The sequence below is a fragment of the Artibeus jamaicensis genome, unplaced genomic scaffold (genome assembly GCF_021234435.1).
Source record: "Artibeus jamaicensis isolate MK-2021 breed Jamaican fruit bat unplaced genomic scaffold, CSHL_Jam_final contig_1015, whole genome shotgun sequence".
Lineage (NCBI taxonomy): Eukaryota > Metazoa > Chordata > Mammalia > Chiroptera > Phyllostomidae > Artibeus > Artibeus jamaicensis.
Genome location: NW_026521194.1, coordinates 2,515,506 through 2,542,605, shown reverse-complemented (window position 1 = coordinate 2,542,605; position 27,100 = coordinate 2,515,506). Strand labels below are relative to the sequence as shown.

Sequence of the window (27,100 nt, the reverse complement as noted above, 5' to 3'; positions counted from 1 at the left end):
CTCCAGTGGCGTTCTAGACTTCTGTTTCCTGGGGTGCCCCGCTGTCCCAGCTCTCTGACGGACTCGGGAAAAGTTACTCATTTGCAGATTGTCCAGCGTTTGTGTTTATTATAAGGATGGGGGTGATGCTTTCTCCATCCCAAGTGGAAGCTGGAAGCCGTCCTTATTCTTCATTGCATCTCGAATCTATCACTTCTAGTATATTTATTGACTAGGTTTTTGTTGTTGTTTTAAAGTTAAAGAGCGTTTCCTCGTGATGTGAATAGAATCTGTAGCCCTTTTTTAAAAGGCTGGGCAAATGTTTAATTGTTTCTCTTTGATTCCCAGTTTTCAGAGTGAAAAGATAGTGTAATAGTTAACCAACGATACTGAGGTTTGAAAGGGCCAACTCATAGAAATTCATCTGGTAGAATGCCAGTTTAGCAAGACACATCCAGAACCAATTAGTTTCAAACTGTTCTTTAGTTAAAGATATTAGAAGGGTAAATTAAAGAATCAAACCAGCACCTTTTTAACCTTGGAATTGGCTGGTGTCATATTTCTTACGGGTACCTGGCTGTAATCACAACTCCTGGGGCTCCTGCTGGGACTGATAACATGAAAGTCGCCTTTCTAGGAGAAATATCGAAACCCGTGTCATTTCAAGGGGCTTGCACACTACCACTCGTACCAGAAATCTTGTCTTGTTCTGTTGGCAGTCTCAGCTTTTATAAACGAATCCAAGAGGCAGCGGATACCACAGTAATAGAAAAATGCTGGAAAAGGGCCACCTCTTTCTTTGAGTCAAAAGGCAGATGCCAGCTAGGAACATGAGCTCTTTGCATTTTCCTCTCCCCCTCCCACATCCTTCCATGTATAATTCGTGCCCTTTTTTAATAGCCTGCCATCAAGTTCAGCTGGTGGCTGGGTACAAAGCTGTGTCCTTTTAAACTTCTGTCTGCCAGCCTGAAGCCTGTGCGCTGGATAAAGCTGGGGACCTTACCGACCTGTGGAGTAACTTGTGCTACTTTTCTTAGACTCCTCTGAAGGGCAGACAAACAGCCCCCCGTCACACGTGGCTGTCTCATGCAGGTCAAGCGGTCCTCACCTGCCCCTGCCCCCGCCCAGCCCCACTCTGTACAGTCGGGGTTGCTGGTTGGCCATGTGGCCGTGTGCCACCGACTGGAGCGGGTTGCTGCTTTGTCTCACCGTCCTGAGATGTACACTCACCAGGGAAGCCATACTGGAGACAAGCATTCTGGTCTCAAATTGATATCTAGTTCTCCTGTCATTAACAGATCATTTGACAATACCTTTGAATCCTGTTGATAAGCATTATATGTGCATAGGGACCGTCTGAGATACATTTTAAGTAAATGTACATTTTCTTTTTTACTGAAGCTACACCAAGGTATATAAAGGCAGCATTTGTCTCATTTCTTTGATAGTGTATAGAAAACGGAGAAATTATGCTCACGTCGTTTTACTCTTTCACGGACCTTCAGGGGGCAGAGCTGCAGTCCTGGCTCATCACTTAGTTTTACTTGAGGGGTGGTCACCGAATCTGATCAGACCTTTGTTTTATTATTATTTTTATAACAAAAAAGTTGAACTGGGTGCTCTTCAGGGCCCTTTGAAAAAGTCCTGCAGTTCCGTGGTAATGGACCGAGTCAGGGGGGTGCAGGCAGAGTGAGGCGGGGATTTGGGAGACAGGAGTTGGTGAGCTATGTGACGCGGCCATCTCAGAACTTACGGATAAAAGATCAGTCCGGGAGGATCGGGCCACACAGCCAGCTCTGGCCGACCCCAGTCAATGACTGCGTGGGCTGGGTGGTGGTGGCTTCTTCAGCTGCGTGACGAGATGAACTTTCCAGGGCCTGTGCATGGTTGGTGGTTTCGAACATGCGCAAATGTCCCCGGCTGGCTGGCTGGACTCACAGGAGCGTGCAGGCCAGGACAGACCCAGACTGCTCCTCCTGTGTGGCCACTGAGCTTTTTCTTCTTAAAAGTACGGAGCTGGGTGTCTTTTCCCCCAGGAACACCTTCTACATGTGATAAAAACATGCCAGGTTGTGTAAAAGCAATTTTGTTGCAAAATACCACTTCCTTTTGGTGGCTGCTTCTTACTTGCCACGGTCTGTGCTGAAGTTGCTGGTCTCAGTAAGTCGAATCAGCTATTCGAGACTGCATCTAACTGTGAAGTTCTGCGGGTGCAGATACATAAGCACACCCTGTTTCAGACCTGTGACACCGCGTGTGACCCTGCCCGCCAGAAAGAGAAGTAGTAAAACGAGCGGACCGGGGTTCTGTTTAGATCCCTCTTGGGAAGGAGCGGGCTTCTGTTGAGGTTCTACCATCTAAGAATATTAACTACGGCCCAGCCATTGCTAAAACAGTGAAACAAACGTGATACGTGAAGTTTAAACATACTAGGAAATTGACATCAGTAGTTAGCTGTGAATTAATTTATGACTTTTTTCTCTGCCACCCACCCCCACCATCACCATTTATTGAAAGGCATTATTCAGACGCTAATAAGTACGTTTAGCAATAAAAGTATAAACAAAACTTGAATTCACTTCCCTCTCCCGTGTCCCTAATGTCCTTCTCCTCACAGGGAGACTGATTTGGAGCTACCAGATCTTTTTTTAATAGTTTATTTGTTCTCATATTTTTTTCCGTGACCATTTATCCCCCTTACGCCCTCTCCCACCCCCACTCATCTTCTCCCCACAACGGTCACCACCCTCTCGTCACCAAGTCCTAGGCATTTCGGAAATGCTGTCTCGCACACTCGTCCTGTTGCCCTGGATTATCCACTCTGTTCCGCAGCGGATCCCTCTTGCAGCCCGTGTATGTATCTAATACTGTTAAGCATTGCCAGTGACGGAAGTGAATAAATCTTGTTCTTTACTCTCAAACTAAACATATTATTCTTTTTGGTGAATGACAGGGGATTTAAGGGACTTACCTCACTTCAGTTAACCAATCTATTAGGTTTGGGAGACGTAGTAACTTGTGAAATGAGTAGATTGCCTTCCTGACCCGGCTGTGAGTCTCCACTTCAGCAACTATGAGTCCCTAAGTTCCAGGTGAACTTTACAGAATGTCTGGTTTACTCCTACGATGATTTGCATACTCAAGTCATCTAAACAGCTTTTAATTTCAGAGGTTATAATGTGTATATACAGGGTTTAATAAGACCCAATTGGAGAAAACTAAAAGATGGGCCCAATGAAGACACTCTTTGCCATTTTTATAAAATGTATTAATGTGGAAGAGCGATATCAAATAGTGCTTGAAACTTGCAGTGGGACACACATTCCTGTCGCTCGAACAACTGAGGGTATGAAGAAGTTTCTATTCCTCTGTATGAAACACAGTGAAACAGTACCTTCTGTTTTGGTTTGTTTTTTGAGGGGAAGACCCAGACTGTTTTGTAGACTTAGTAGTTGATGTTTTCCATGAACACAATTTTGTTTTCTTTTCACCCGAGCCTTTCTAATCCTTTTCTGAGCAGCGTAGGTACACACTGCAAGGGCACATGACATCTTGGTGTCCTTACGGGGCCCCGTTGTTGAGCGTATGCAGCACAGGGTTGCAATGTGAATCTTGAGGTGAGGTGTGCTGCTTTGGTCCTGCGAGTAATTTATTTACATTATATTTTAAGTTGTTGATGGAGAACAAGAGAAACCAGCACCGTTTTCAAACAGAACTATGATGGTATCCTGGAACTGACTGAGGTCACCATACTTAACATTTGATCATACACAATGAGAAAACAGACTTGGAGAAGCCAAGAGATTTATTGTTCCATCAGTATCTATATTGATACCTATATATGTATATGTATATGTATATCTGTTTATATCTATATCTACATCATCTCTCTATATCTATCTACCTATCTCTACCTGTTAACTGTGGCCCCATCACTGCAGACAGTGTCCCGAGCTGGGCAGGCAGGTGCGAAGTAGGTTGGACTCCCCAGGTGTGAGGGGCCAGGGAGTCAGGACCTCCCCGGAAGGGGCCACATTGTCTAGAGCAGAGCTGAACCCGAGTGAGCATCTGCGTCCGCCTTCTGCATGTGACTTCAGGTGGCCTCGCAGTGTCCCCCTATCAGCAGGGGCAGAGTCCACCTGGCCTCGGACAACAGCGTGAGAGCGGGTCCGGATGCCTATGCTGACACCTGGTGGGTGTGTGCGGTCGTGGCCACGTGGTTCTGTCCCTGCTTTGCAGTGAGTATGGACAGCTCCCGACTCCTTTCCTGGAAGTCCCGTTCTTGATGCATGAGGTGTGCCCCACGGAGGGCCTGAGACAGGTGATGCCTGAGCTCGCCTCTTCTGCTCTTTTAGATTTGGGTAGCACTTGTTGTTCTGCACGTAAAAGTATTGGGGGGTGGAGTTTTCTCCATCCTTCTTGATCCTCTGGCTGGTCTAATAGTTACATCAACATGAGGCAGATTAACCAGGGAAACAACCATATTAATTACATATGCATGTCTGGGAACTCCCACACAAGAACGGGGGTCAGAGACCCCACATACACAAGAAAGAGGTCCTGAGACAGGGAAAATGGGTACATATGGCATTCTGAGCCTAGGATGAAGACAGGCCCCTGGGGTGACACAGGGAGGGAGATCACTTGCTGGATAATAAAAAGAGCAGATGCTCAGCAGTTAGAAGCATGTCATTCCCTATAGATAGGACCTGACAAGTTATTTTTGGTAATAATGCTTATGATGGGCAAGCTTCAACTTAGATTCTTTCGAGGAGAGGCAAAAGTTGTGTGTGAGCCCACTGCTCTCAATTCAGCTTGAAATAATCCTCCCGCCAAAGTGGCCAGTCACAGGCAAGCTTGTCCTGAACTCCTTCAAAAACCGTCTGTATTCACTGAGGGCAATAAAAATCAGCGAAGGAAGGCGAAAATGCTAGATAATCCCCCCCCCCAGTGAAGAGTCACCTGACATTTCAGGTGCACCCTGGCAGTGACCCGTCATCACACGGGTACCAAAACAAAACAAAAAAACACTGTAAAGGTTCCGGAGAAATTCTTCCCAGTTCATTGGGCATAAAGTGCCTCTTTCCCATTGGTTACTCTGCTAGGAAGGTTCACACACGCACACAGAGTCTGACAAAATATGCATTTGTAAATATCTTTATTATTTTCAATTGTGAAACAAGGGTATGGAGAAATTAAATGACTTGCCCAGGTTGTGTTCTAAGGGATGAACACCAGGAAAGGCATTCTCACCTATTCTACTGGCATCATACTGATTTCGGAAAATGGAAATCTCTGAGGTGGGTGTAGCCACGACAGAACAGTGGTAGCTAAATTTGAAAGACTATTTTTTATAGATTAACACTGACATTGCTTTTACTGCTGTCTTTACTGGTAGTTAAATGACTGGCTAAGATTTTTGTTGTTGTTGTTTTGTTTTTGTTTGTTTGGTTAAGCAAAAATTTCTGGCAGGAATGAAAAATTGTGAAATAAATCGTTTCTACAGGGAAAGAATGCCCTTCTTATACAAGAAGTCTGCATCACAGGGTACATCCCCCAAAAACATTTACTGCAGACAGTCATAAGTAACCCACTGGGCTGTTGTTTATTTCTACCCAAAACTGTAGCATATGAGTTTTAAAATATTGTTTTAATATAGATACATTTCAATTAAGGATATTTGCATAGCTGATTTACTTCTTTATTTTAAGATTTTATTTATCGTTAGAGGGGAAGGGAAGGAGAGAGGGAGAGAAATATCAATGTATGGTTGCCTTTCATGTGTCCCCTGCTGGGAACTGGCCTGCAACCCAGGCATGTGCCCTGACTGGGAATCGAACCTCGATCCTTTGGTTCACGGGTCTGCACTCAATCCACTGAGCCACACCAGCCAGAGCTCTGCATAGCTAATTTAATAGGGCTCAATTTTTCTTCAAGAGTCTTCCTTTTAGAAAAGAAATAATTCATAACAAAAAGAGAATACATTTACTCATGTTACGTGTGCCTTATGACATCAGATTTGACACTGTACGGTGCTTGTTAGTGGAAGTCGCTCAGTGAGGACTTGCACTGACGTCTCCGCCCCCTGCAGCCGTCTCACTCAGAGTCCCACATGGGTCTCTATTCGTCCGTTGTGCTGCTGGTGCGAAAAATCAAGAGTCATATGTTAGTTTCCGTTTATTAAAGAACTGCAAATAGCTTTCAGAGTGGTTAGTTTTATCACAGGGCAGTTCTCCAAGGACCCAGAACTGTTTATAATTCTGTTGTGCTTGGTTACGGGGCACTGGATGGGAGGCCCGTGCGTAATACGTGTCTGCTTGTCCTCCTGACTCTCAGTCAGAGACCAGGGAGCTGCCTGCCTCACATCTGTGCTATTTAAAGCTAGTTTTGTTGTGATGCAGGACCAAAATTGTGCAAAGTTAGTCAGATCACTATAAATATTAAGCCGATTAAAATTACATTGTAAGCATATGCTTTGGAAAAAATTGCCAATGGCTTAAGCATGCTGACGGTTAAATAAGTCAGGATACAGAATAATACTCAGCCACAAAAAAGGCAGAGAAGCAAGTATAGAGTGTGCCCAAGGAGAAGCAAGATACAGCGGTGCTCTGAGTCACCGACGCATTTATTTTTGTGAGACCTAGTAAAGGTACTATGAGGAAAGGTTGGAATAATATTTAATAAAATGCCAGTCATTCTTATTTCCCGGGGAAAAGATTACAGTGACTTCTATTTTCTTCTTTCGGCTTTACTCCATTTTCTAAAATTTCTGCAAAATCAGGTTGTACCTTAAAAAAGAAAAAAAAGAATTATTAAAATAAACCTAGGCATGGCTAAGAAATTCGGTGTTAGCCTTGCTCCTCTCTGATGTTCTGCCCAGGCCCCTCCCACCGAAGGCATTTAGAAAGTGATTTGTAGAGAAATGCAGTGGAAAACTGCACCTTATGCTTTCACCTCCAGCCACTGTGGGCTGCATTCAGGCTGACGCTGGGCACCCAAGCGGAGCCGAGGGTCCCAACTAGCCTCTCTCCAGGTGCTGTCTCCCCTTTTCCCTTTCCTTATCTCTTTTGTTCCATCTTATCCCTTCTCTCAACCCTTCTAGGCTGCCCTTACACATACATTTCAGGCAAGAAGGCCAGTGGGTCCTGTTATTAGTAACCCACTCTCCCCGCTACAACATGATTTCTTTCTTATGGGTTTCAGAACACACTGGATTCTGTCTTAGTCTGAGGCAGCCTTAGCGCACCACTTAGGAACGATGGCACCAGGCGGCTCTGCTCGACCTCACAGCAGACAAAACGTAAAGCTCTGGGTGTTTTATCAAGCACAGTATTTTTGTATCCGTCCCTCGCCATCTTGATGAAAGGCTGCTGTGGCGGTCAGGACTCGAACCTTTGGGTCCTTGGGAAGGGAGAAGTTGGGCGGGCACAATTTCTGTGGAAAGATGTGTTTGTATTGCAACATGCAGTTTGTGTTACCAGAAAACCGTGGTTTGACTCCTGAATCCTTGCCTTCAGGATTCTTCGCAGATCCACCGAAACAACCCAAAGGCCGGTAGTTTTTCATTTTCAGCCCAGGGAGACTAAAAGGGAGCAGTTTGCCTCTACCTAGGGTGATGCTGAAACAAAACGGAGCCGGGCCATCAACATTAATGGAGATAAAGTGTTTAATCAGTGTCTTCCAGAGAAAGTGATATCTGGAGTGACATAGAACACCAGCTGTCTTCCTTATGACTTTAAACAAGCCACGTCCCCGGGGGTGAGCAGAGCCCTTCCTCTGCCACACTGTGCCGTGACAGAGACGAATGTTAACCCCCAGTAATTCACTGCTGTGCCGAGGATGCTTTTTGGTGAGATGGAAGCCTCCGACTTAGGTAACTCAGGCCCAGCAAGGCCCAGTCTGAACATGACTTTGACACTACGACCCTTGTCAGGTTATGGCAACGTTTCCTGCCCCTTGGTAGCCCCAGTTATTTGCTAATCGTTGCCACTTTGGTGTTCGTGTATCCCAGACAATGTAGACAGGGCTTCCTGGTACGTGGGCATTGCTGTTTGCTGGAATCCTGGGCTTCTTTGTGTGCTGTGAGGGAGGGTGTGCACTGTCACTGAGCCAGGCCTGCGTCTGTGACTTGTTTCTGTTAGACTTTTGCTCATCCCGGTCCCACGTGCAGGGACAGGGCTGGCCGGAAGCTCAAAAACACGGAGGAATGCCTTTCTTGATCTGCCTTTTAAATCGGTGTTCATTTTAGCAGATTCCAACCCAACCAGGAATGATTTCCATAAGCAATGGCTGGAAAACCTTGCAGCCCAAGAAACTATTTCATCAGGAGTGTGGCCGAAGGAGAAAATAACTCCCCACCCGGTTCTGCTGTGTTACAGAGAGAATTGTTTGAACCTGAAATCAAAACACGTGTGGTCTGCAGCAGTGTGGAGCTGACGCTCTGTCCCCTTCAGGGGCCACAGTCACACAGCTGCTGCCCACTGGTCCTCCCAGACGTTGACACAGGCCAGGGGGACATTTTCAGAGTTAATGAGCAATCAGGACGCTCTTTCCTGTCAATTAACTGGCAGAATAATGAGATCAAGTGAGCACTGTCCTTAAAAACACCCAGGCCTGTATGTTCTAAAAAAAAACATACGCTCTCTCTCTCTGCTGTTTACAGTTACAGGACTAGACAAGCAACCGCTTGCCATGAACATAAACTAAAAATCGCACCTATGGCAAACAGAACAGAAAGGCGTGCAAACAGGCAGCATTTACTCCAGACATGGATTTTCCTCTTGGGTGACTCTCCTGATGTCAGAACATCTGCTCCCACCGTCATTGTCTTAAAGACCGGCAGACAAAATTATAGGTAGTGAGCCTCCTTTCTCACATGAATGCGTGACATCCGAGTTTGGGGCAGTGTGGGTTTTAGATGACGACCCACTTGAGGGTTTCGGTTTCCCGCGGACGTGATGAGAAGCTGGTGAAGAGTGTGCGCAGGGGAGTGAAGTGGGCAGAGAGAATGGATGGAGGCCGCAGGAGGAGGGGACGGCCCGCTGGAGGAGCCGTGGGTCGTGGCTGCAGTGTGCCTCTCAGTGTGGGGGCCAGAGTGGCAAGACAGGGGAGGTGGGGTGAGAAAGGCCCCGAATGCTGCGATGAAAGGTTTTGAACTTGACCCTGGGGAGAGTAGAAGCCTTGAAAGATTTAAGTAGGGGAGCAAGAAGATCAAATGTGGGTTTTAAGACCACTCTGCTCCGTAGGGGGGATTGGGTTGCAGGGGGAGAGGTGGGATTTGAGTCAGACCACACCAGGCGCTGTTGTAAATGACCTCTATGCGCTTATATATGCGTGTTTCTGCATGTGAACTTAGCGTACGTGCACGTGTGTTCGCTCCCTCCAAGAGCAACGGATGGGGTGTTACTGTTCATGCATTTCAGAGACCAGGAGGCTAGACCGAAGGAGGCTGAGCGAGGCCCCCTCGCTAACAAGTCATAGAGCCGGGGCTGGAGCCGTTTTGGCTCCAGAGTCCGTGTGTGTGTCTTTACGCATCACATTATTTTGCTGGTTATATTTTAGTGGTAGGGTCATCATCGTCATATTTTATTTAATAATATAGTTAATAATGCCATTTTAGTGTTCTGTTTAACACAGCTAGTCATTTACTTTGTCAACTTTTTTATTACATTCACTCATTCCTAACTAGAAATTTTAGTGAATTAGCTTTCTGTAAGACAATCATCCAAAAGTTTCAAATTCAGTTATTCCAGTAGCGGTTATTAATGTCTTCTTGGTCAACTGTAAACTTTGTGTGGGAATCTCTACTGCAGATGTCATGGTGGGGTGTTTTCAGGGTCTTCCGCGGACACGTGTGAAAGTTCAGGGAGCAAGACATCTCCTCACTAAGCATGTCCCAACGCCCGTGGCATTATACTTCCCACGAAGAGCTGTTCCAGCTGTGTCCTCCCAGCTTATTTGTATGTATAATGCACAATCAAAAAATTAAACTGAGTTCTTTGAAGAGGGAGAACGCTGCTCTGACCGTTGCCGAAGATGCCACAGTGCCTTAGCGCGCTGTCGGTGGGCTCCATCAGTGCCCATATCTGCAGTGAGGAGTACGTACGCCCATCTGTCCAGACCACCACATGAAGGTGAGTGGCGCAGTGAAGCGAGTGCATTGGTCTTTTTGCTGGCAGAGGACCTTGCCTTCCCTTTGTCAAAAACAAGACACCCGTGAAGCAGAATAAAGCAGAGGGCAATAAAACGAATGCAGCTGCGTCACTGGAGCAACCGGAGAGAGTCCAGGTGAGAGGATATCTTCACCCTAAGTCTTCACGGTTTCCAGCGGTCGGCTGGGACCAGGTTGCTGCTTTCTCCTGTGAACTCCAGGGGATTTTCTGTTACCTTGTATGTTTAACTGAGCTTCCCTATGCAAGGACCCGGAGTACCCTCCAACTGGATTTTCTTTTTATGTATTGGTTGTCTTGATGCTATAAGACTGTGACCAGACACATTCATAAGGTGTTGCATGATTTCCAAGACAACAGCAATTAGGGGTCATCGGCATCTCGTACTTTATTAGTTGGCTAGTTTTATAATGTTACGCAGAAATGGATTTTCGGTTGAAACCAGCTCTAATACTGATATCTCGCTATGTTCAGGAATATAAGATCTTTGCGTTCAGAGGGCCCCCAGCAGGTGCCCTTCACTGTTCCATCCATTCCCTGCAGCATCCGCAAGGTGGGCCATCTTCACGCTGTCAGAGACCCGAGTCTGGACGGGCCTTGTGAACTAAAACATAGAACAAGAGTAATTTCATCTTTTGTGTGCTGTTGCCAAGTTGGTACTTGTGGGGATTAACACCGAAACGGCTTGATTAACTGACCTTAATTCTAAAATTGTTTTATGGTAGTTATCAGAAGAAATTTAACAAGTGGGCCAGAACAAATGCTGCCTATCCAGCTTTTGATTCCTTGTTTTTAAATACATGTGAAGGGAAAAGGAGAGGAAAAGTAGGCAGAAGGGCTCGGAATCTGTGCCCCTCGGTGTTCGAGGAAGCCCCAAGCAGCCTCCCTTCACACCTCAGTGGGCGCGAGCTTCCCGGCCCCGCAGCCCCAGTTGGCATCCCAGCTGTCTCTCCTTCGCCAGTGATTGAGGTGATTAAGGGACTTACGAGGACTTCATGGCGGCCAATTGCACCCCCTGCCCCCTGTGGGGCTGCAGTGACAGCCACCAGAGACAGGAGGGCACCTGGCAGGGACACGCACTTGCCACTGTTCCTCTTGCCTCTGCATTTCCCTTTCTCCTCTCCCATGTTTTCTGTCTCCACTTATCTTAGGTCACTTACCAAATTCTTTCTTTTTGCATCCATTTTAATCCGTTTCAGAGATTTCTCCAAAAAAGATAATGCCGATAATGCATACTTCAGCACCAGCGTTTAGTGATCTCTCTTTATGTCCCAGGGAGAGCAAGTACATTTCCTGCAGTTTTTAGTTTCGTTTTCACAAGGACCCGGGAAGCTGGGTGTGATGGAGTCTTCTAAGACACTAAGTGAGGGATGGAGTCCGGGGAGGAACCCAGGCCTGTCTCACTGCAGCATGCTCGATGGCTCTGCGCCTTGCTCCAGTGATCTCGCTGTGGGAGTGCTCAGTTCTGTGGCTGCCCCATCCTAGACGCCGATGATGAGAAAGCAGCGACATCCTGTACTCACCTGTGGGGGGCGCTGGGCTACACCCTTGTCGTGTACTTAAGGCTCACAACGAGCCTTTACAAGTTCTGTTGCTATTACCCTGTTTGCTCTCTCATGTTCAGATGAGGAAACCAAGGCACAGAGAGGCTGAATAAGGTGTGCATTTACCTAAGATCACACGGAGTTAAAACTGGTGTCCCAGCTCCGGTTCTTAGTCCCCACGAGTGGTTCCCCCGTCACATAAGCAGTTCTTCAAACATATCGATAATGGACCTCAGACTAATCGAAGGAGGAACAGGAGCTCTTCCCTGCTCCCCATCCTGGCTGCTCTCTGCAGTTTCCCGGTAACTCGCAGGATTCTTTTCTCTTCCCTGTACGGTCCTCCAGAGTTGTGATGTAGTGGATACTTCTTCCGATGGCTCAACCACACTCATGCCTGGGCCAGGGAAGAACAAGTAGCAAATTCATTAACCAGGAATCTGTTTACAGCCAGTCCCCAAGGTTCCCTGTGCACTCAGCGCTTCTCCACCGTTCAGACTTGCTAATAAAGGAAAGTCTGCATCTTTTCAAGTGCCTCGGTGTTTACAAGTCTCATATTTTACCATAGGAAGCAGCTTCAACAAGCATGTTCATGTGTTGACAGTTCTAATTAATACAAGTAATTAGTCCTGACAGTGGAACTGCGCAAAGAAGACCCATTCATAAATTTGCTAATTATGTTACTCTGCTCAGAATGGAATTGCCGTCTTGTCTTTCATCGTTTCTATATGTGAGCAAAGGGCCACCTCACTAAAGTCTTCAGATCTTCACATTTGTGGCCCATAAAGGAATTGTGTCAAAATTGTTTTCTCACACTGGAACTTAATTTTCCAGTGTTCAGGAATTGGTGAAGAAGTCAGAGCTTTCTGGAGAGAAATAAACGAGAGAACGGGAAGAGCAAGGCGGGAGATGAGAAGTCATCAAGCATGGCCAGGCGCTTTCTTACCCATCTAAATCTTACACCCTTCTCTGCACTTATTTTTATCCCTTTTCTGAAAGCTGAGATAGTTTTATGTAGGCGTTTGGTTATGTTTGTGGTACAGAAAATGTGAAGATTGTTTGTTACTTTCATCCGAGTTGGAGCCCTCTTCTCTCTGATGTAAACGGCCAGCTTTCTCAGGGGCGTGTGTTCTGGAGCAGAAGTTTGCGCCTTAGCCCTGCGGACACTGTGAGCTGGGTAATTCCCGGGTGGGGAGGGGTGGGGAGGGGGTGGGCTGTCCTGTGCACTGTTGGATGTTGAGTGGCATCTGGCTCCACCCACTGGATGTAAGTGCATCCCCCGCTGTGGTGACAGCCAGGTATCTCCAGACACTGCCAGTTACTCCCCGGAGGACACACTCAACACACTCACCCCTGGCTGAGAACCACAGCACTGGAGAGTAACACTGGATAAAAAAAGACTCGTGTCAAACTCTTGTGTAAGACACGTAGATTCAGCAGCAGCCAAGTCAGTAAAGCACATCACTTAGAAGTAACTTAGTAGTACCGATCCCAGATTTGGGAGGCCAGCTCCTGAACTGCAGGGCAGGCAGACCCTAGAGACATCGCAGGTTTGGTTCCCAACCACCGCAGTGGGGCGAGTGTCCCAGTAAAGCCAGTTCTGATCTTTTTCCTTGGTGGTCTTCCTTCAACTTATAAAAAACACGCCACCTGTGGAGCACAGGACAGCAAAGCACAGTAAAACAATGTGTGCCCGGACCCCGTCTCACCTTCGATGGCCCCGCGGTCTCACCTTCGATGGCCCCGTGGTCATCTTCGATAGAAGGTGGAGCGGCATTCAGGAGCAGAGTCACCGCGTCGAAAACCCCTTTGCTTCTCATGGTGCATTCACGGGCTTTTAGCGTCCCGGAGTGACTGCTGAAGGTTTTGACTGCTTCTAGAGGACAAAGGTTTGCGTGCCCAGCTGCAGGTGTTCTCTGTCCCTCTCTTCAGTTCTTTAAATCCTTCCCTCTTCTTCTCCTTACCCTGCTGGGATTTCCAGTCTCTTGTTTCTGTTACTGTTTCACAAGGGCCTTCCCCGTCCTTCCTGCCCAGTCTCCCCACTGTCTGGAAAAACCTCACACAGGGGTGACCCCAGCCACCAGGCTACCCAGACCCCGCACCTGGCTGCCGACCCTGACTGGAGGTCATGACCCGGCAGAGCAGGCTGCGCTCATTATAAATGCAGGTCAACACTTCACCGGTCCTGGACTCTCCCAAGAAAAGGGAATCCAGCTGTAGCTGATGCCCTCAACCTTCCATCACAAAGACTGAACTTACCTGTGTCCACCCCCTTCCTAAACTCATCCCTTCTGACAGCTGGGCAAGAAGTCCTCCTCCCGAAAGCTAACCCTTTGTCCGCCGTAACATCTCAGAAAGACCCTGTGGGTTGGATCATTGCATTCTCCCTTCCGTCTTCAGCCTCCTGTCTCTGCCGGGTCCTTCCGTGTAAGCCTGCCGTAGTCTCCGTCTCCCCGCGTCTGGAAGAGAGGGACCCGTCTCACAGCTGCCTGTTCCTTTCCCTTTAACATTCTCCGAAGAACTGTTTTCTGCCTTCACTTCTCCAGGTTTTCAGTCCTGCTGCTGCCCCCAGTCCTCCAACGGGTTCCTGAGGCCTGGGCTCGCTTCCCCCTCGCCCCCCTCCCGCCTGAGCATCCTGTGCACCATTAACGCTTCACTCCCCCAAACCCCTCTGTTCTCTGCTCCTTTCCCCACCGAGGCCACTCCTGGCTTTCCCGCTGCCACTCTGGCCTCTTTCCCGTCTCCTTTGTGGGCTCACAGCTCACAGCTCACACTCTACCTTTCAATGGTTGTTTTCCTAATGACTCAATTCTAGGTCCTCTCTTTTTCTTCCAAGGCTTTAGTTGCTAGTTGTATTTCGGCAGCCCAGATCTTTTTCTGAGTTTCTGAAATTATACGTAAAGCTACTCAGGGGCGTCTCAGAGGCAGTGAACCAAACTGAATTTGTGATGCCTTTCCGCCCCCGCAGCTTGTTCCTCATCCAGTGTTACCTCCCGGATACCATCCAGTAACCAAGTCCTCTTGATGGCAACTCAAAAAGTGTCTCACAGCCTTCCACGTCTCTCCATGTCCCGCAGCCTGAGCCACGGTCACCTGAGACTGGAGGGTAGGAGGACAAGAGGAGGGAGGGGTCTAAGAGCCAGACACGCAGGGCAGCTGTCATTGTCACAGCTAAAAAGCTGTCCCGTAGGTGCATTTCCAGATGTCTCCTGAGGAGGCATGCTGTACCGATCCCTGATCAAGAATTAAAATTTATCGCCCTGGCTGGTGTGGCTCAGTGCATTGAACACTGGGCTGCAAAGCATAGCATCACCGGTTCGATTCCCAGTCAGGGCACATGGCTGGGTTGCAGGCCAGGTCCCCAGTCAGGGGTGCATGAGAGGCAACCACTAATTGATATTTCTGTCCCTCTCTTTCTCCCTCCCTTCCCCTATCTCCAAAAATAAACAAAGTCTTTAAAAAATAGTATTAAAATTAATCAAAAATACAGTGTAAAAAATTATTCTAATAATGGCTTCTCCGAAAATGAGTTGTAGGATTGTGGATCAGAATGGTAGCAATCTAGTACATTATCATGAATACCAGAAAGCCGTGTGCAGAAAGTCGTGGGTGGGATACGTTTTTAACTTTGGATGTTCTATCCAGGCTCATTGATATAAATACCTGTTAACTCAGCAAATACTTGAGCCACCCTTCTCTGAGCCAGATACCGTGTGTTACTGGATCATGGGAAAACAGACAGATTTTCATGGAATTCACTGTCCGGGATTTAGGGGCACGGCGTGAAGAGGCGGTCCACCTTCTACCTGACGTTCTCAGCGTGATTCCCAGGTCAGCTTCCGCGTGTCAGCCGGGCACTCGTCAGAAAAGCCAGTTCTCAGACCCCATTGCAGACTCACCACATCAGCAACCCTCGATCAGCGTGGGGCCCCGCCCTGAGCACCGGGAGACATTCTCCTTGGGGTGCAGCGGAGTCACCCGCGGGGCCTGCGGAAAGCCGACTGCTGAAACGAGCTGACTGCTGAAAGGAGCCGGCGTTTGGGGCACAGTGGGGGCACGAGAGAGAAGTGCTGCAGTATTTCCCAGTGATGGAAGTGGTGGAGTATTTCTGTGTGCGTTTTGTGTGACGAAAACACAGAAAAGCTGGGTAGGTCAAACAGAGCCAGATTATTGTGGGCTTTGTCTAAAATTTGCATCTTTAAGTTGCAAAAATGGTAGTATACTCTTAAAGTCGGTTCCAAAAGGATTAAGAGGAAATGAAGACGCCCTTCCGTGGCAGCTGTACTCAGTTGTCACAGAGACTGCGGGAGTCGAGGGCCTGAGGCGCTCAAACTTTTTTACAGAAGTTGTCCTCTGTGTTTGATGCCTGTGGTACTGGGGGTGAGGGCAGAGCCAGCTATGACAAACTTATTGAATACTTTGCCTAAATAGGGAAGGAGAGTTCAACCATTTTCAAGAAGATTGTTCCAAGTGTCTTAGGTAAGAGCCTCTGTAGCCGATCGACTCAGTCGCCAGAGAAAGCACCAGGAAGGGGGGCCGCATGGAGGGCAGTTTGACAGACTTCTTTTCTCTTTTGGGGGCTGCGCTCTGCCAACCAAGCTCCCCCGGACTTTTAAAGCCACGTGCATTGTGAAGGACATTCAGTCCATGTGTCCCTGAGTCACTTGTGCCTGAGCCATCGGAATGTTGTTTTGTGAAGGCGATTTCCTGTTTGAAGTAGCTGTAAAGTATTTGTAGGAGATGTTCATTCTTCCTAATGCTAAACGCTTCTTGGTTCCTTGTCTCGTTTTATTAAACACGCTGTGTATCATCCTCACCCACACCCTGCAGTGAGACACAGAGAAAACCTTAAAGCCGGGAGGAAGGTCGAATCCAACATAGTTGAGGCAGCCAGTGTCCCTGTTTGCAGAAGTTCACAGCTTGTCTCTCTTCGATTTCTTATGATGTGTCCTGGGCTGCTTTCACCCCGGTCACCTCCTGCCCCAACCCTCTCCCCCCGGCTCCCCAGAAAGCTGCCCGTGAAGAAGAAGAACAGGGAAAAGAGAAAAAGGAGAAGTAATAGAACCAGGTCGCCTCCCAGGATCTAGTCCCACACAGTGCTGAGGGATACTTCCTTACCCATCACTTTCCCCGTTTACCCACTGGCGTTGCTGGCTGGGAGGATTAAAGTGTCTCACAGGAATGCCCACGAAAGAGAGAAGTTAACTTTCATTTCAGAAGGGGTCCACGGTTTCTCATAATTGGGGCACGTGGATGGTGTCTGCTCGGGGCTGATTGAAAAACGGTTTTGTTTTTTGGAGTCTCATAATATGGAGCACGTTTCACCTGGACCTGCAGCATCCTGGTTTGTGCATGTCTGGCTGTCGGGAACATCTGTCGGCTGCAGGAGGTGACAGAGCATCCCTGGGTTTCGGGTCAAGTTGGCGTCCGTCTGTGCCGAGCGCCGGTCCTGCTAGGGCAGCAGGTGCAGCGTCACACACAAGGAGAAGCATGTCCCACCTGCAGGAACGAAGGTTTAAGGAGTTAACACCTTCACTTCTCATCTTCTTGAGCTTAGGAAATACTTTCCCTCACCCTTTTAAAAAAAAATGTGGTCCTCAATACCGTCCTCAAGATTATGGTTTCTTGGTTTTGGTTGGTTGCTTTTTCACAAGGGGTTTACTTTCCTAGTTCTTTCAGGTGGTTGTGCCTGTTGGTGTGTCCCTCTGTCTCCAGTGGGCTGTCCACTCCACGACAGCAGGGACATCCCATGCATCCTCTGGGGACATTTCAGGACCCATGTGGGCTTCTACTTTGGAAGCTCCACCCCACATCTAAACATATGTAATCCCACCCGTAGTATGTGTGTGTACACTCCTTAAATGATCTTTTACTAAACCCATGTAGACCATTCAGGACAGGAATTCCAAAGTTTATTCTTCCCAGGGAAAGGCTAAGATGTACCTGACATCAGTTTAAGGAAATAATTACTCGGGAAATTGTGAGATGTCTTCTTGCCCTGGAGATGTTGGTGCCCATGAAGCGGGTGCCCGAGGGGAGACGCCTGGTGTGTTGTCCAAAGAAGCTGGGCAGGTGGTATTTCTGTGTCCCCTTTGCCACTCTGCTTCCGCACGCTTTGCCATTTACTCCGAACTGTCCCCACTCGACGACTGCACTTGTTTAGAGTGGAGCTTCGTTTCCTTAGGAGAACTTCGGGAAGCAGTTCCTGGATGTCATCTCACACGTTCACCCCGCCTCCTCTGCCCAGTCCCTGCCAGCAAGAACTTTTCTGACACTGTGAATTGGGGCTGTTTCCCTTTTAGAGAAGAAGATAAACTGGACCAGAAGTCATCCAGTCCAAAAGTTCTGGAGACTGTCATCCTTGGAACTGCCAAGTCTCCTCTTACCCCAGTTACTCCTGTTTTAAGGAGTGACAACCAAATGACAGGAGCCTCGACCTTCTTTGCTCGCTGACAAAGCTGCAGTGGCCTCTCTCTCCCTCGCAGCAGTTTGTGAGCCTTTGAACAACTCCAAGGCCAACAAATGGGAGTGTTCCGTGCTAACATGGTGAGCCTGACTGTGTATCCTGTCAGCTGCCCGCTCCAAGTGCCCCCTTCCGCTCTCCCGGGACGGAGCCCCCCGGGGCTCGGGGCAGGAGGCCGGACTCCCCAGCCCGGCCTCACTCTGGAGTCCACACCCGGTTCCCCAGGCCTCGACGGACAGCCAGTGTGTTTCCCATCCGGGACTCCTTTCCTGAAGCACCTGGTCTAGCAAGCTAAGTAAACATTCGGATTCTGACCCGTTGATGCCAAACACTCAATGTTCTGAACATAATTTGCCATTAAATGCAGGTCTGAGATTTCGTTTGAAATTAGCTGGGCCGTTTGCTCACTCCTGAACCAGGTAGGAAGAAAAGTCTGTTGGGAACACAGAAGTGTTGGCTGGAAGGTGGACTGCCTCCCAGTGCACATTTGAGTATGTGTGGCCTGACTTTCAAGGAAAGCCACTGTTCTAACAGAGTCGGGTTTGGGGCCACTTGGGTGCAAGGCTGACGGTGCCTCGTGGCCGGCTGGGCCATCGGAGTGACCCCTTTGGCTCGAACCCTTGTTGGAACACAGACACCGTTCCACGTGCCGTGTCATAGGCCCGTGGTCAGTGAGAGTGAGGAGAGGTGGGACCCAGGTCCCCAGGTAACACAGCTGGCCCAGGAACCTCGGGCAAACCCGCAACTCTCCTGAACTTTGTTTCAGCAACTCTAAGACAAGGGTGTCTAGGTGATCCCGGAAGCCTAGCTGGCTTCAGGAATTCTGCGTGCATTTAACACCAGTACTGCATATGGGTGTGACTAGACACACTCATTTAAACCACGTGTTTATATTCATTCACCTTCGGCTTAAATAGGCTTTTCAAGGGAAGAACCTGTACCTTACTCGTCCTTATGTCCCCTCAGTGTGGCCCGACACACATAAGTTTTTTTGATTAATAGTGGTTGCCTTAATTAAGGAGAGAGGGCAAGTTACTAAAAATCAAAGACATGACAATCTCAAAAATTTGGTGACATGAGAAATGACACGTTGTAAACGAAAACAAAGGAGAGGCTGGGGTGAGGACTGTGCGAAGACTCGCTGTGCCCTGACCCGGGCTGTGCCTGGTGAGGCAGACCCGCCTTTGTCCGGGCGGCGTGTCCGGCAGAGCCCAGCCACACTCAACTCCGCACCGACACCCAGCAGGGCCTACCCCCTGTGACGTGTCAGCCGTGACTGGCAGGAGGAGGGAGACGAGCCCTCTAGTAAGGCACCGATTGTCACACCAGATACACTGTTGCTCAGCGGAACTACAGTTTGAGAACGTACACGCTTTTCACCAAGTTTGACTGGACTGACAGTTCACCCAGAGGACCCTGCTACTGGCGACGCCAGTGCTGTAGGTGGCCTGCGCAAGGACGCGACACTGCAGTGGTGCGTGCGTTGCTTCGTGAGTCCTGAGTGTCCAGGTGGTTGCTTCTCTTGGGTCTCCTGTTCAGGAAGTGAACATGCACCAAAGGGGCTGTTCGACGTTTCCAGTTGGCTGCAGACTACGTGGAAGTTTGCTCCTGGAGTTGACTTGCACAGGGACTTCCAGGCACCAGGACACTTCAGTGTCTGGTGACATCACTGAGGGCAGGGTGGGTGCCTGCCCGACCCCCGCCCACAGCACAAGGGGCGATGACCCTCTGGAGCTGAGAGCACGAGCGTGTATCTGGACAGCACTGCTCTAATGTGCCCAGCTTGTGCGGCTCAGGCACAGCCTGGGTGTCCTGCTGCTCCCTTCTCAAGTCAAGCATCCCTTCCCCGCTGTGTTCCATCCCTTCCCCGCTGTGTTCCATCCCTTCCCCGCTGTGTTCCATCCCTTCCCCGCTGTGTTCCATCCCTTCCCCGCTGTGTTCCATGTTGCAGATGAGGCCCAGAGCCTCTGCCCTGATGGCCACCTGTGACCCAGTTGCGCTGACTCAGTGCAGGGACTCCATTGAGGGCGTGAAGGGCATCAGGTGTCCTGGGAGCCAGGAAATTGTGTCTAAGGCCAAGAGCTACTTGTTCCCTTTCATCACCAGTTCTATTTCTAACATATAATTGTTCACCTCTGAACTTCTGCAGAGTCCCCCAAGGTTCAGTGTGGTGCCAGGATGCTGAAAGGGAGTAAGGAGAAACCCTTTTTGATGGAGTCGAGGCCCTGAGGCCCTCCCTCAGGGACGACTTGCCTGCCCTCCTCCGATGGTCTGGTCGAGCCACCTCCCGATTTCCCCCCGGGGCCACTCGGGAGCCAAGGTCATCCTACCTGCATCACGGAAAACCACATCTGCTGTCTTAATGAAGGGGGCGGTCGGGTGGGGCGGGAGGTCTGCCTGGAAGCAAAGGCATGGTCAGAGCGACGTGCAGTGAGGGAGGGCGCGGGCGTGCGTGCAGTCCTGCGCCAGGAAGAAGCCCTTGACCGCCTGTGCGAGCTTAGAATGTGCATCAGTCCCCTCCTCATGGGCTCCTGTGGCATTGCCTTGTTACAGGCTCATTCGAAGTTCCGGTGATGCTCGCCGGAACTGGGGTGGGCCGGTGGTTGTGTTGTGTACCTGCGCTGAGCGACAGAGAGACTGCAAGGTGGTCCCTGTTGAAAATAGTCAGCACCCTGGTCACAGGGGCCTGCTTTCCTTTGGAGACCAAATGCAGCGAGGATCGCAGCAGGATGAAGCCCCCCAGGTGTCTGGTCCCACCGATGCAGTGAACATGCGGCTGCATAAGCTGCTCTTGTGGGGCCCCAGCAGCGCGCCCCTGCGGGGCAGCCCGGTGCGGACCTACTGCGCATCATGACCTGGCTCCTCTGTCTGCACCAGCCGCTCATCCAGGATCCTGGACATATTAACACTGCTCCTCCCCGGCCCCCACCCAGGACAGGAACCACCAGGAGACAGAGAAGGAAGGTGTCCCTTCAGCCGTGCTGACCTGTAGCAGCATCCAGGGGGCGGTGTCCCCAGACAGTAACCATCCCTAGTAAACCTCAAGGTGCCCCAGCCTTTCCCACACGCCCGCCCCAGCCCTGCCTCCTCCCTTCTCTCCCTGACCCTGGCTGTTTCGCAGGAGACGGGCTGCCTCGCCCAGCCGCATGCAGCACGTGCGGGGGGCGGTCGAGGGCTGCTTCCACCTTCCGCCCCTCTGGGACTCCCTTCTCCCTGAGAGGAGTCGGAGGGAGACCGGTGGGAATGCACACGGCAGGCTCCGTATCGTTATGGGGACGGGGGAGAAGCGTGACTTCTGAACACTGCAGGCACGACAGACGGTGCCCATGCCGTTCTCGTGATTTGTTTTCCACGCAGAGGTACCACTTAGGTGAAGCCCGTGGCCTTGTTCACTCTGCCCCTGCCCTTGAAAGTGGTGTCCTCTCGTTCTGAGAGGCCCCACACCAGGGTGGTGGCAGGGGGCCTCGTGTCTGGTGCGGGGACCCGAGCTGTGCAAACACCCACCAGCCTGATGAGTCCGATGTGGGAAACCCTGTACAGCTCCTGCCTTTCCTGTAAGAGGGACCCGCGTGGTCATGTGGCGCGGAGCCTTTGATTTCTAAGTGAGGCCCCGGGGGCCCAGCGAGGGAGGGGCCCTCGGCTCTGCCAGCCACAGAGCGGCTCTGGTTTCCCAGTTCCACCTCTCATCTGCACTCGGGCCTGCCCCGCCTCCGTCTGTTCTGCATTCCGCCTCCCCTTCTTCTCCGTAAACATTAATGTGAAATATCTTTACTTGGCCTCTCGGCCTTGTCTGCCCCCTCGTGTGTCCAAAATAGCCGGCTGGAATTCATGAGAATGTTATGTCTTCAGATGTTTATAATCCGAAAGAATCCCTCATGTTTTTTTGTTTTTTTTTTTTAAATAACAGAGGGACTTGGATGTCGGTATTTTCTGTTGGAAAGATGAGCCAAGTTCACAGTGCAGCAATGACGATGTGATGCATTATGTATAATCTGTAGCGTGTCCCGGGAGCAGCGGTAAACCGTGCAGCGCCGTCCGGTGCCCGCAGCATAATTAGCAGGATCAAACGCCGTGCGGAGAGCAGCACGATAGGCGTCGTCCGAGGTCGGGAAGAGTGAGGAGAGGTTCTGATGAAAGCAGTGCACCCCAAGTCACAGCAACAGCAGCCCCCATATCAGGCTGCAAATGCGTCAGGGGCCTTCGTTGCTAATTAAAGAAACCTTCTGAGGTTTCACGGCTCATAAATTCGCAGTGGGAATGCCCTATTGTTCTGAGGTTGTAAGTCCGGTCTTTGAAATGTAACAGTTGTGCTTTCACATTGCATTCCTCCTGGAGCAGCGTTGTAAACATGGAGGGTTTGCGTTTCAACCTAAATTCGAACAGTGTGGCTCGGAAAGGGTTCACCACATCAAAGAGTGGCTGTCGGGCTTGTTTTATAAATTCTTTTTTTTCTAGATGACTCACAGAAGCGTGTTCCATTCCGACCAGTCACGCTGGCAGAGTGGCAGAGCGAGACTTTTGTGGCCGCTCCTTTTTTCCGAGAGAACTGCTTGAGAGCAGGCCTAGGCCTCTTGCCAGGTCAGTGTCCCCTGACCGACTATCTTCAGATCTGTAGAAGCAGTTTTGGAAATGTTGTTATACCGAGTCTAAATGGCAACAGATTTTGTGCCTTTTCATGGTCATATTTTCTTTAACTCAAAATACCCACTGTGTCAACTTGGAATTTCTTCTGTACGCACCAGTTGTGACCCCTTCCACACCCTCTCAGCCTCCTGTTTAAAACAAAACAAAACATTTATTTTTTATCTTGTTGCTGAGCCAGCTGTTCAAGTGAAGACAGCTGGGATGGCAAAGGGGTAGGGGAGGCGGGTGCTGGTTTTCAAAGCAGTGTGGAGAACCCTGGGCTTTGACCCAGCCCCTGGGTGTCCAGGCCAGGTTGTTTGCAGGCTGAGACCTCGGAAGCCGCACACCTTCCTCGCACCTCTGTTTGGCCATCACTCCCGCCCTCCTCCCTCCCCCTCCCTCCTTCCCACCCACACACGTGTTCATTCATTTATTCGTCCTGGGGGGAGAATGTGGACAGAAGCCCTCGCCGTTCTTGCCCCTGTGGCGCTCACCACCTAACAAGGATTCACGGTACTGCAATAATCAGAGTCGTGCATCATCGCTGACTGCCGTGTCATGTGCTTTGTAAAATGGGGGTGTGATCTTGTGAGGGCTTCAGGCAAAGGGGGTGCAGTCCCTTCCCCGAGGAGCTGGGAGCCGCAGGAGGGAGAGGAGGGGACAGCTGGTGAGCTGGAACTGAGGGAGGGCAGGCTTACTGGGCAGGGTGGGAATTTTGACCTTTATTCTTAAAGGAAACCCTTGGAGGATGTTAGGCAGATGGTAGAGTTGATCAAGAGATGCGTGTTTTCAAAGAACGGCTGGTGGGAAGAACTGAGAGCGTGCCGGAGGTCATCCGGGGGCTCAGACACCAGTCTGGGCTCCTGGGACAGGCACAGGCCGACTGGTGACAGGCGAGGGGGGAGGAGTAGAGGCGTTTGGGGTGCATGCAGGTTAGAAAGACAGGACTGGGTGATGGGTTGGAAAGGGGCCGGTGAGGAACGTCTAGGATGACTCTGAGGTCTGGGCACGTGTGTGTGTCAAACTGGGTGTGTGGGGGAGACAGTCCCAGGATGGGGGCGGCTGGAGTAGGGGGTTATTACTATCACAGGTGCCGCCTGCCCTTGACTGGTCTGGGCCAGGTGCTGACACCCTTGAATTCGTGGATTTCAGAGCACATCTCTGACGTGGGTGTCTGCATCACACAGATAAGAAGGTTGAGGGTCAGCGAGGAGAGTTCGCAGCTCGTCCAAGGGCACAGAAAAGAGGGCAGAGCCAGCACTCACACTCGGCTCTGTGCGGCTCAAGGACCTGCTCCCCCCCACAGCCAGGTAGCAGAAGGGCACTTCTGTGCAGCACCGATGCCCACGCCCAGTTTGAAAAGGGAGGTTTGGACGATGCTCGGGGGGAAATGGCCGAAAGAGAAAACAAGGAAGCCAGGTGATACGCGCGGACCACTGAGAGACCTAGGTTCTGGCTCTGCCCCTCACAGTGGTTCGAAGCAGGGAGACCACCCCCTTGGGGCTTCGCCTGCCCGTCTCCAAGGTGAGCGGATCGAGGGCCCCCATCCCTAGTGCCCCCTTCCTGCCATGAAAACCCACGACTTTTATGATGGACCGGATGCACCTCACGCAGATCAGTCGACTCGTCAGAGCTTCTTTCTTCAAACTGTAGCGAGGCCGTTCACTCCTAGCTTTTAATCCAGCTGCAGCCCACACGGAGGTTTTTGCAAAGAGGCGCAGAAAGCAACCTGTCCCTCCCCCCTTATCTGAACCATTATCATCCAAGGTAGGCCTAATTCCAGATTCCTAATGTAGAATTTAAAGTCCAGACATTTAGTTCTGAGCTCTCCTTTCCTGTTCATAAAGTAACTTTTATTTTACTAGAAATGATTAACAGACATGTAAGAAGAGTTGTCATTTTTTTGTGTCTGTCTGTAGCATAAACCATTTGAGAATCCTTTCTGAGCAATTCTGGGTCAGTTTGGGCCCATTAGAGGCAGGTGCTGTTTCGAGGGGGTGAAAACAGTTTTGGGGGCGCCCCCAGGTCTCCTGAGGCTGGGAGGGCTTGTGTATGGGAGATACGTGTGTAAATGAACACGTGTGTGCATGCCCCCACACAGGCACACGCACAGACCCCTACTCTCTGTCTCTCTCTGTAATGCATTACAAGATCAGAGCTGGTGTGGATGGGGTGAGTCAATCAGACCCCCCAAAATACACCATAAGTGGTAATTAGGCCCAGGGTTAGGTTCCAGTACAGAAGCATGTTTAAAAATGACCATCGTATCTCCAGGGCGCTTTATCACGTCTCAGAAGTTCACAGCCACCCCCTCGCTAACTCTGACCCACGTAAAGAACTAGGATCCTGGGTGCACAGAGCAAGGCTGCTGCTGCTTTGTTTTCTCTCCAGGGGGTCGCCTCTCAGGGCCCCTCATCTCCCGGAGCTGATCCTCGCTGCAAGGACGCGAGGCTGTGTCTCGCTCACCTTCCCAGGGCCCGAGGCCTCCAAGCAGGAGCCCACCCCAGTCTCCCAGACCATTCCAGTCCATGGCTATGTCCTTTTGACAACAGTGTCAATCTCCTTTAGGAATTGCACCTCCTCCCTCTTCTGCCTTCGTGTCGAACCCACCAAGCACACATCTGGCCACAGCCCTGGAGTTGCTCTATTTTCTCGTCTCGGGGTTGGGCGGACGGTCCCCACGATGCCCCCAGCCCATCCCCACCGCCCGGGGCACCTTTGAGACTGGCCGCAGGGCCGCCTCCCTGCAGGCCTTTCTCGGAACTGTTTGTCTTCCTCCCGCTCCACCTGCAGGAGAAGGACGCCCAGCAGCTTCCGGCTTTTGTGAAAGAGCTCTGAGCCACGCGATGTTCTTCTTGGCCCCTGCGAGACTCAGGGGCCGTTTCCTGGGTCCAGGATTGTTTCTGCAGTTTGGTGCTGGTATCACTACCCCCACACATGGCTGTGTTCTAATCAGAACGTGAAAGGTGGACATAATTTGAGTTTTTAAAATCTTTAGGGAAGCCCTCAGCTCAGATGTGTGCAGTCCATCTCCTGCCTCGGCCTGTTTCCAGTGACCGAGAGATCTCTGGGGCGTCCGGAACCCCAGGGCCCAGGCGGGCTCTGTGCTTTTCAGGAAACAAACACAGTTTGTGCCTCCCCTCAGCAGCTGTGTCTCAGGATTTCGGGGCCAGTTAGCAGCCAAGGACAGAAACCTCCTGGGACTCCTGCGCCCTGAGACTCCCTGCCTGCCACCATTTATGTTCGCTGCTTGGTGCCCTCCAGCCCGTTGTCTCGGCCTGGTCCACCTTCTGCCCAGTCCAGATGGCACGCAGGTCGGTCCTTCGTTTACCCCTCAGGTGCTCGTGATGCACCCACCGCGTACCAGGCACCCGGGATCCAGAGGTGAATCCCGTGGTCCCCAGGGCTGGGGGACTCGGGGCCAGTTCCCCTGCACTAATGCTGTGACTGGTAGAGCCTCCAGGGCCCTGCTGCGACTGGGGTCCCTGCTGCGACTGGGGTCCCTGTGTCCCCGGGAGAGCTGGGCTGCTCTGGCATCTTTCTGTTGGGACCCGCGTCATCCGAGTGGATCCTCACAGCCTAACCGGGGGAACTCCAGGTCTCTGGCCCAGGACAAAGACTGACACGTACAAAACCAGACGGCACACTGGTGCCAGTGATGGTCGAGGCCAAACTAAACCCCAGGATGTGCGACCGCAGTCCTCTGACCCAGGTTTCCCGGAGGGGGCCAGTAGCACCAGACTCGCTGGATGAGCCTGTGAAAAGGGCGCTGTCACGGGCGCTGACGCGGGACCTCCCTGTTGGAGCCTGGAATTTGCCCCTCCCAAGCCCCCACGGGCAAGTTTGTCAGGTGCTCCTGTGGATCAGGGGGCTGTGTTGGTGACCCCATGTGCGTGGTCTCGCAGGACCGTGGAGGAGGCGTTGGGTGCTGTGGGACCTGTTACATCCATGCCTCACCTTGTCTGCCGCTGCCCGGCAGCCCACCCGCCGAGCCTGGGGGTCAGCCCTTGCGTCGTCTCAGTGGCTGCCTGCCCCAAGCCCCTCAGCCTCCATTCCTCTGACATGCGGTCACCTGCTACAGCTGTCCAGTGTGACCTGGACCTGACCCCGAGTGGTCACTTTGATCAGAAGTTTCCAACCTAAGTTCCCTTTGCTCCTTTCCAGAGTTCTCCTGTTGACTCTCCTTTTCCTTATTTCTTGATATTTTGGGATGATGTTTACTTGGTTTTTTTTTTCATACCCCTGTGTTCAAGGGTGTTTTCAGAGGACTGAGATTCCTCAGGGGAATAGGGGCTAAGTTCAAAGGGCCTATGGCTTCAGCAGTA

General features: G+C 50.7%; 1 protein-coding gene and 1 long non-coding RNA gene across 7 annotated transcripts in view; one reads left to right on the top strand and one right to left on the bottom strand.

Annotated features, from left to right (window-relative positions):
• Positions 1-27,100, top strand: part of RHBDD1 (rhomboid domain containing 1) — a 116,389-nt gene that overhangs the window by 70,191 nt on the left and 19,098 nt on the right. For 3 of the 6 annotated variants that reach the window (XM_053665855.1, XM_053665766.1, XM_053665837.1), the window contains exon 7: positions 17,992-18,563. The exons of 2 other annotated variants lie outside the window; for them this stretch is intronic. In XM_053665855.1, the coding sequence (XP_053521830.1) occupies positions 17,992-18,095 (104 nt within the window). In that variant the 3' untranslated portion in view covers positions 18,096-18,563. Of the gene's footprint in view, positions 1-17,991; positions 18,564-27,100 lie in introns of those variants that run through there. One more of the 6 variants, XM_053665805.1, reaches the window with a different exon arrangement.
• On the bottom strand, positions 13,841-17,179 carry LOC119044740 (uncharacterized). Its single transcript, XR_005081669.2, has 3 exons — positions 15,353-17,179; positions 14,469-14,574; positions 13,841-14,148 (listed from the first exon to the last, which is right to left on the bottom strand). It is a non-coding gene; the product is annotated as an uncharacterized LOC119044740 (long non-coding RNA).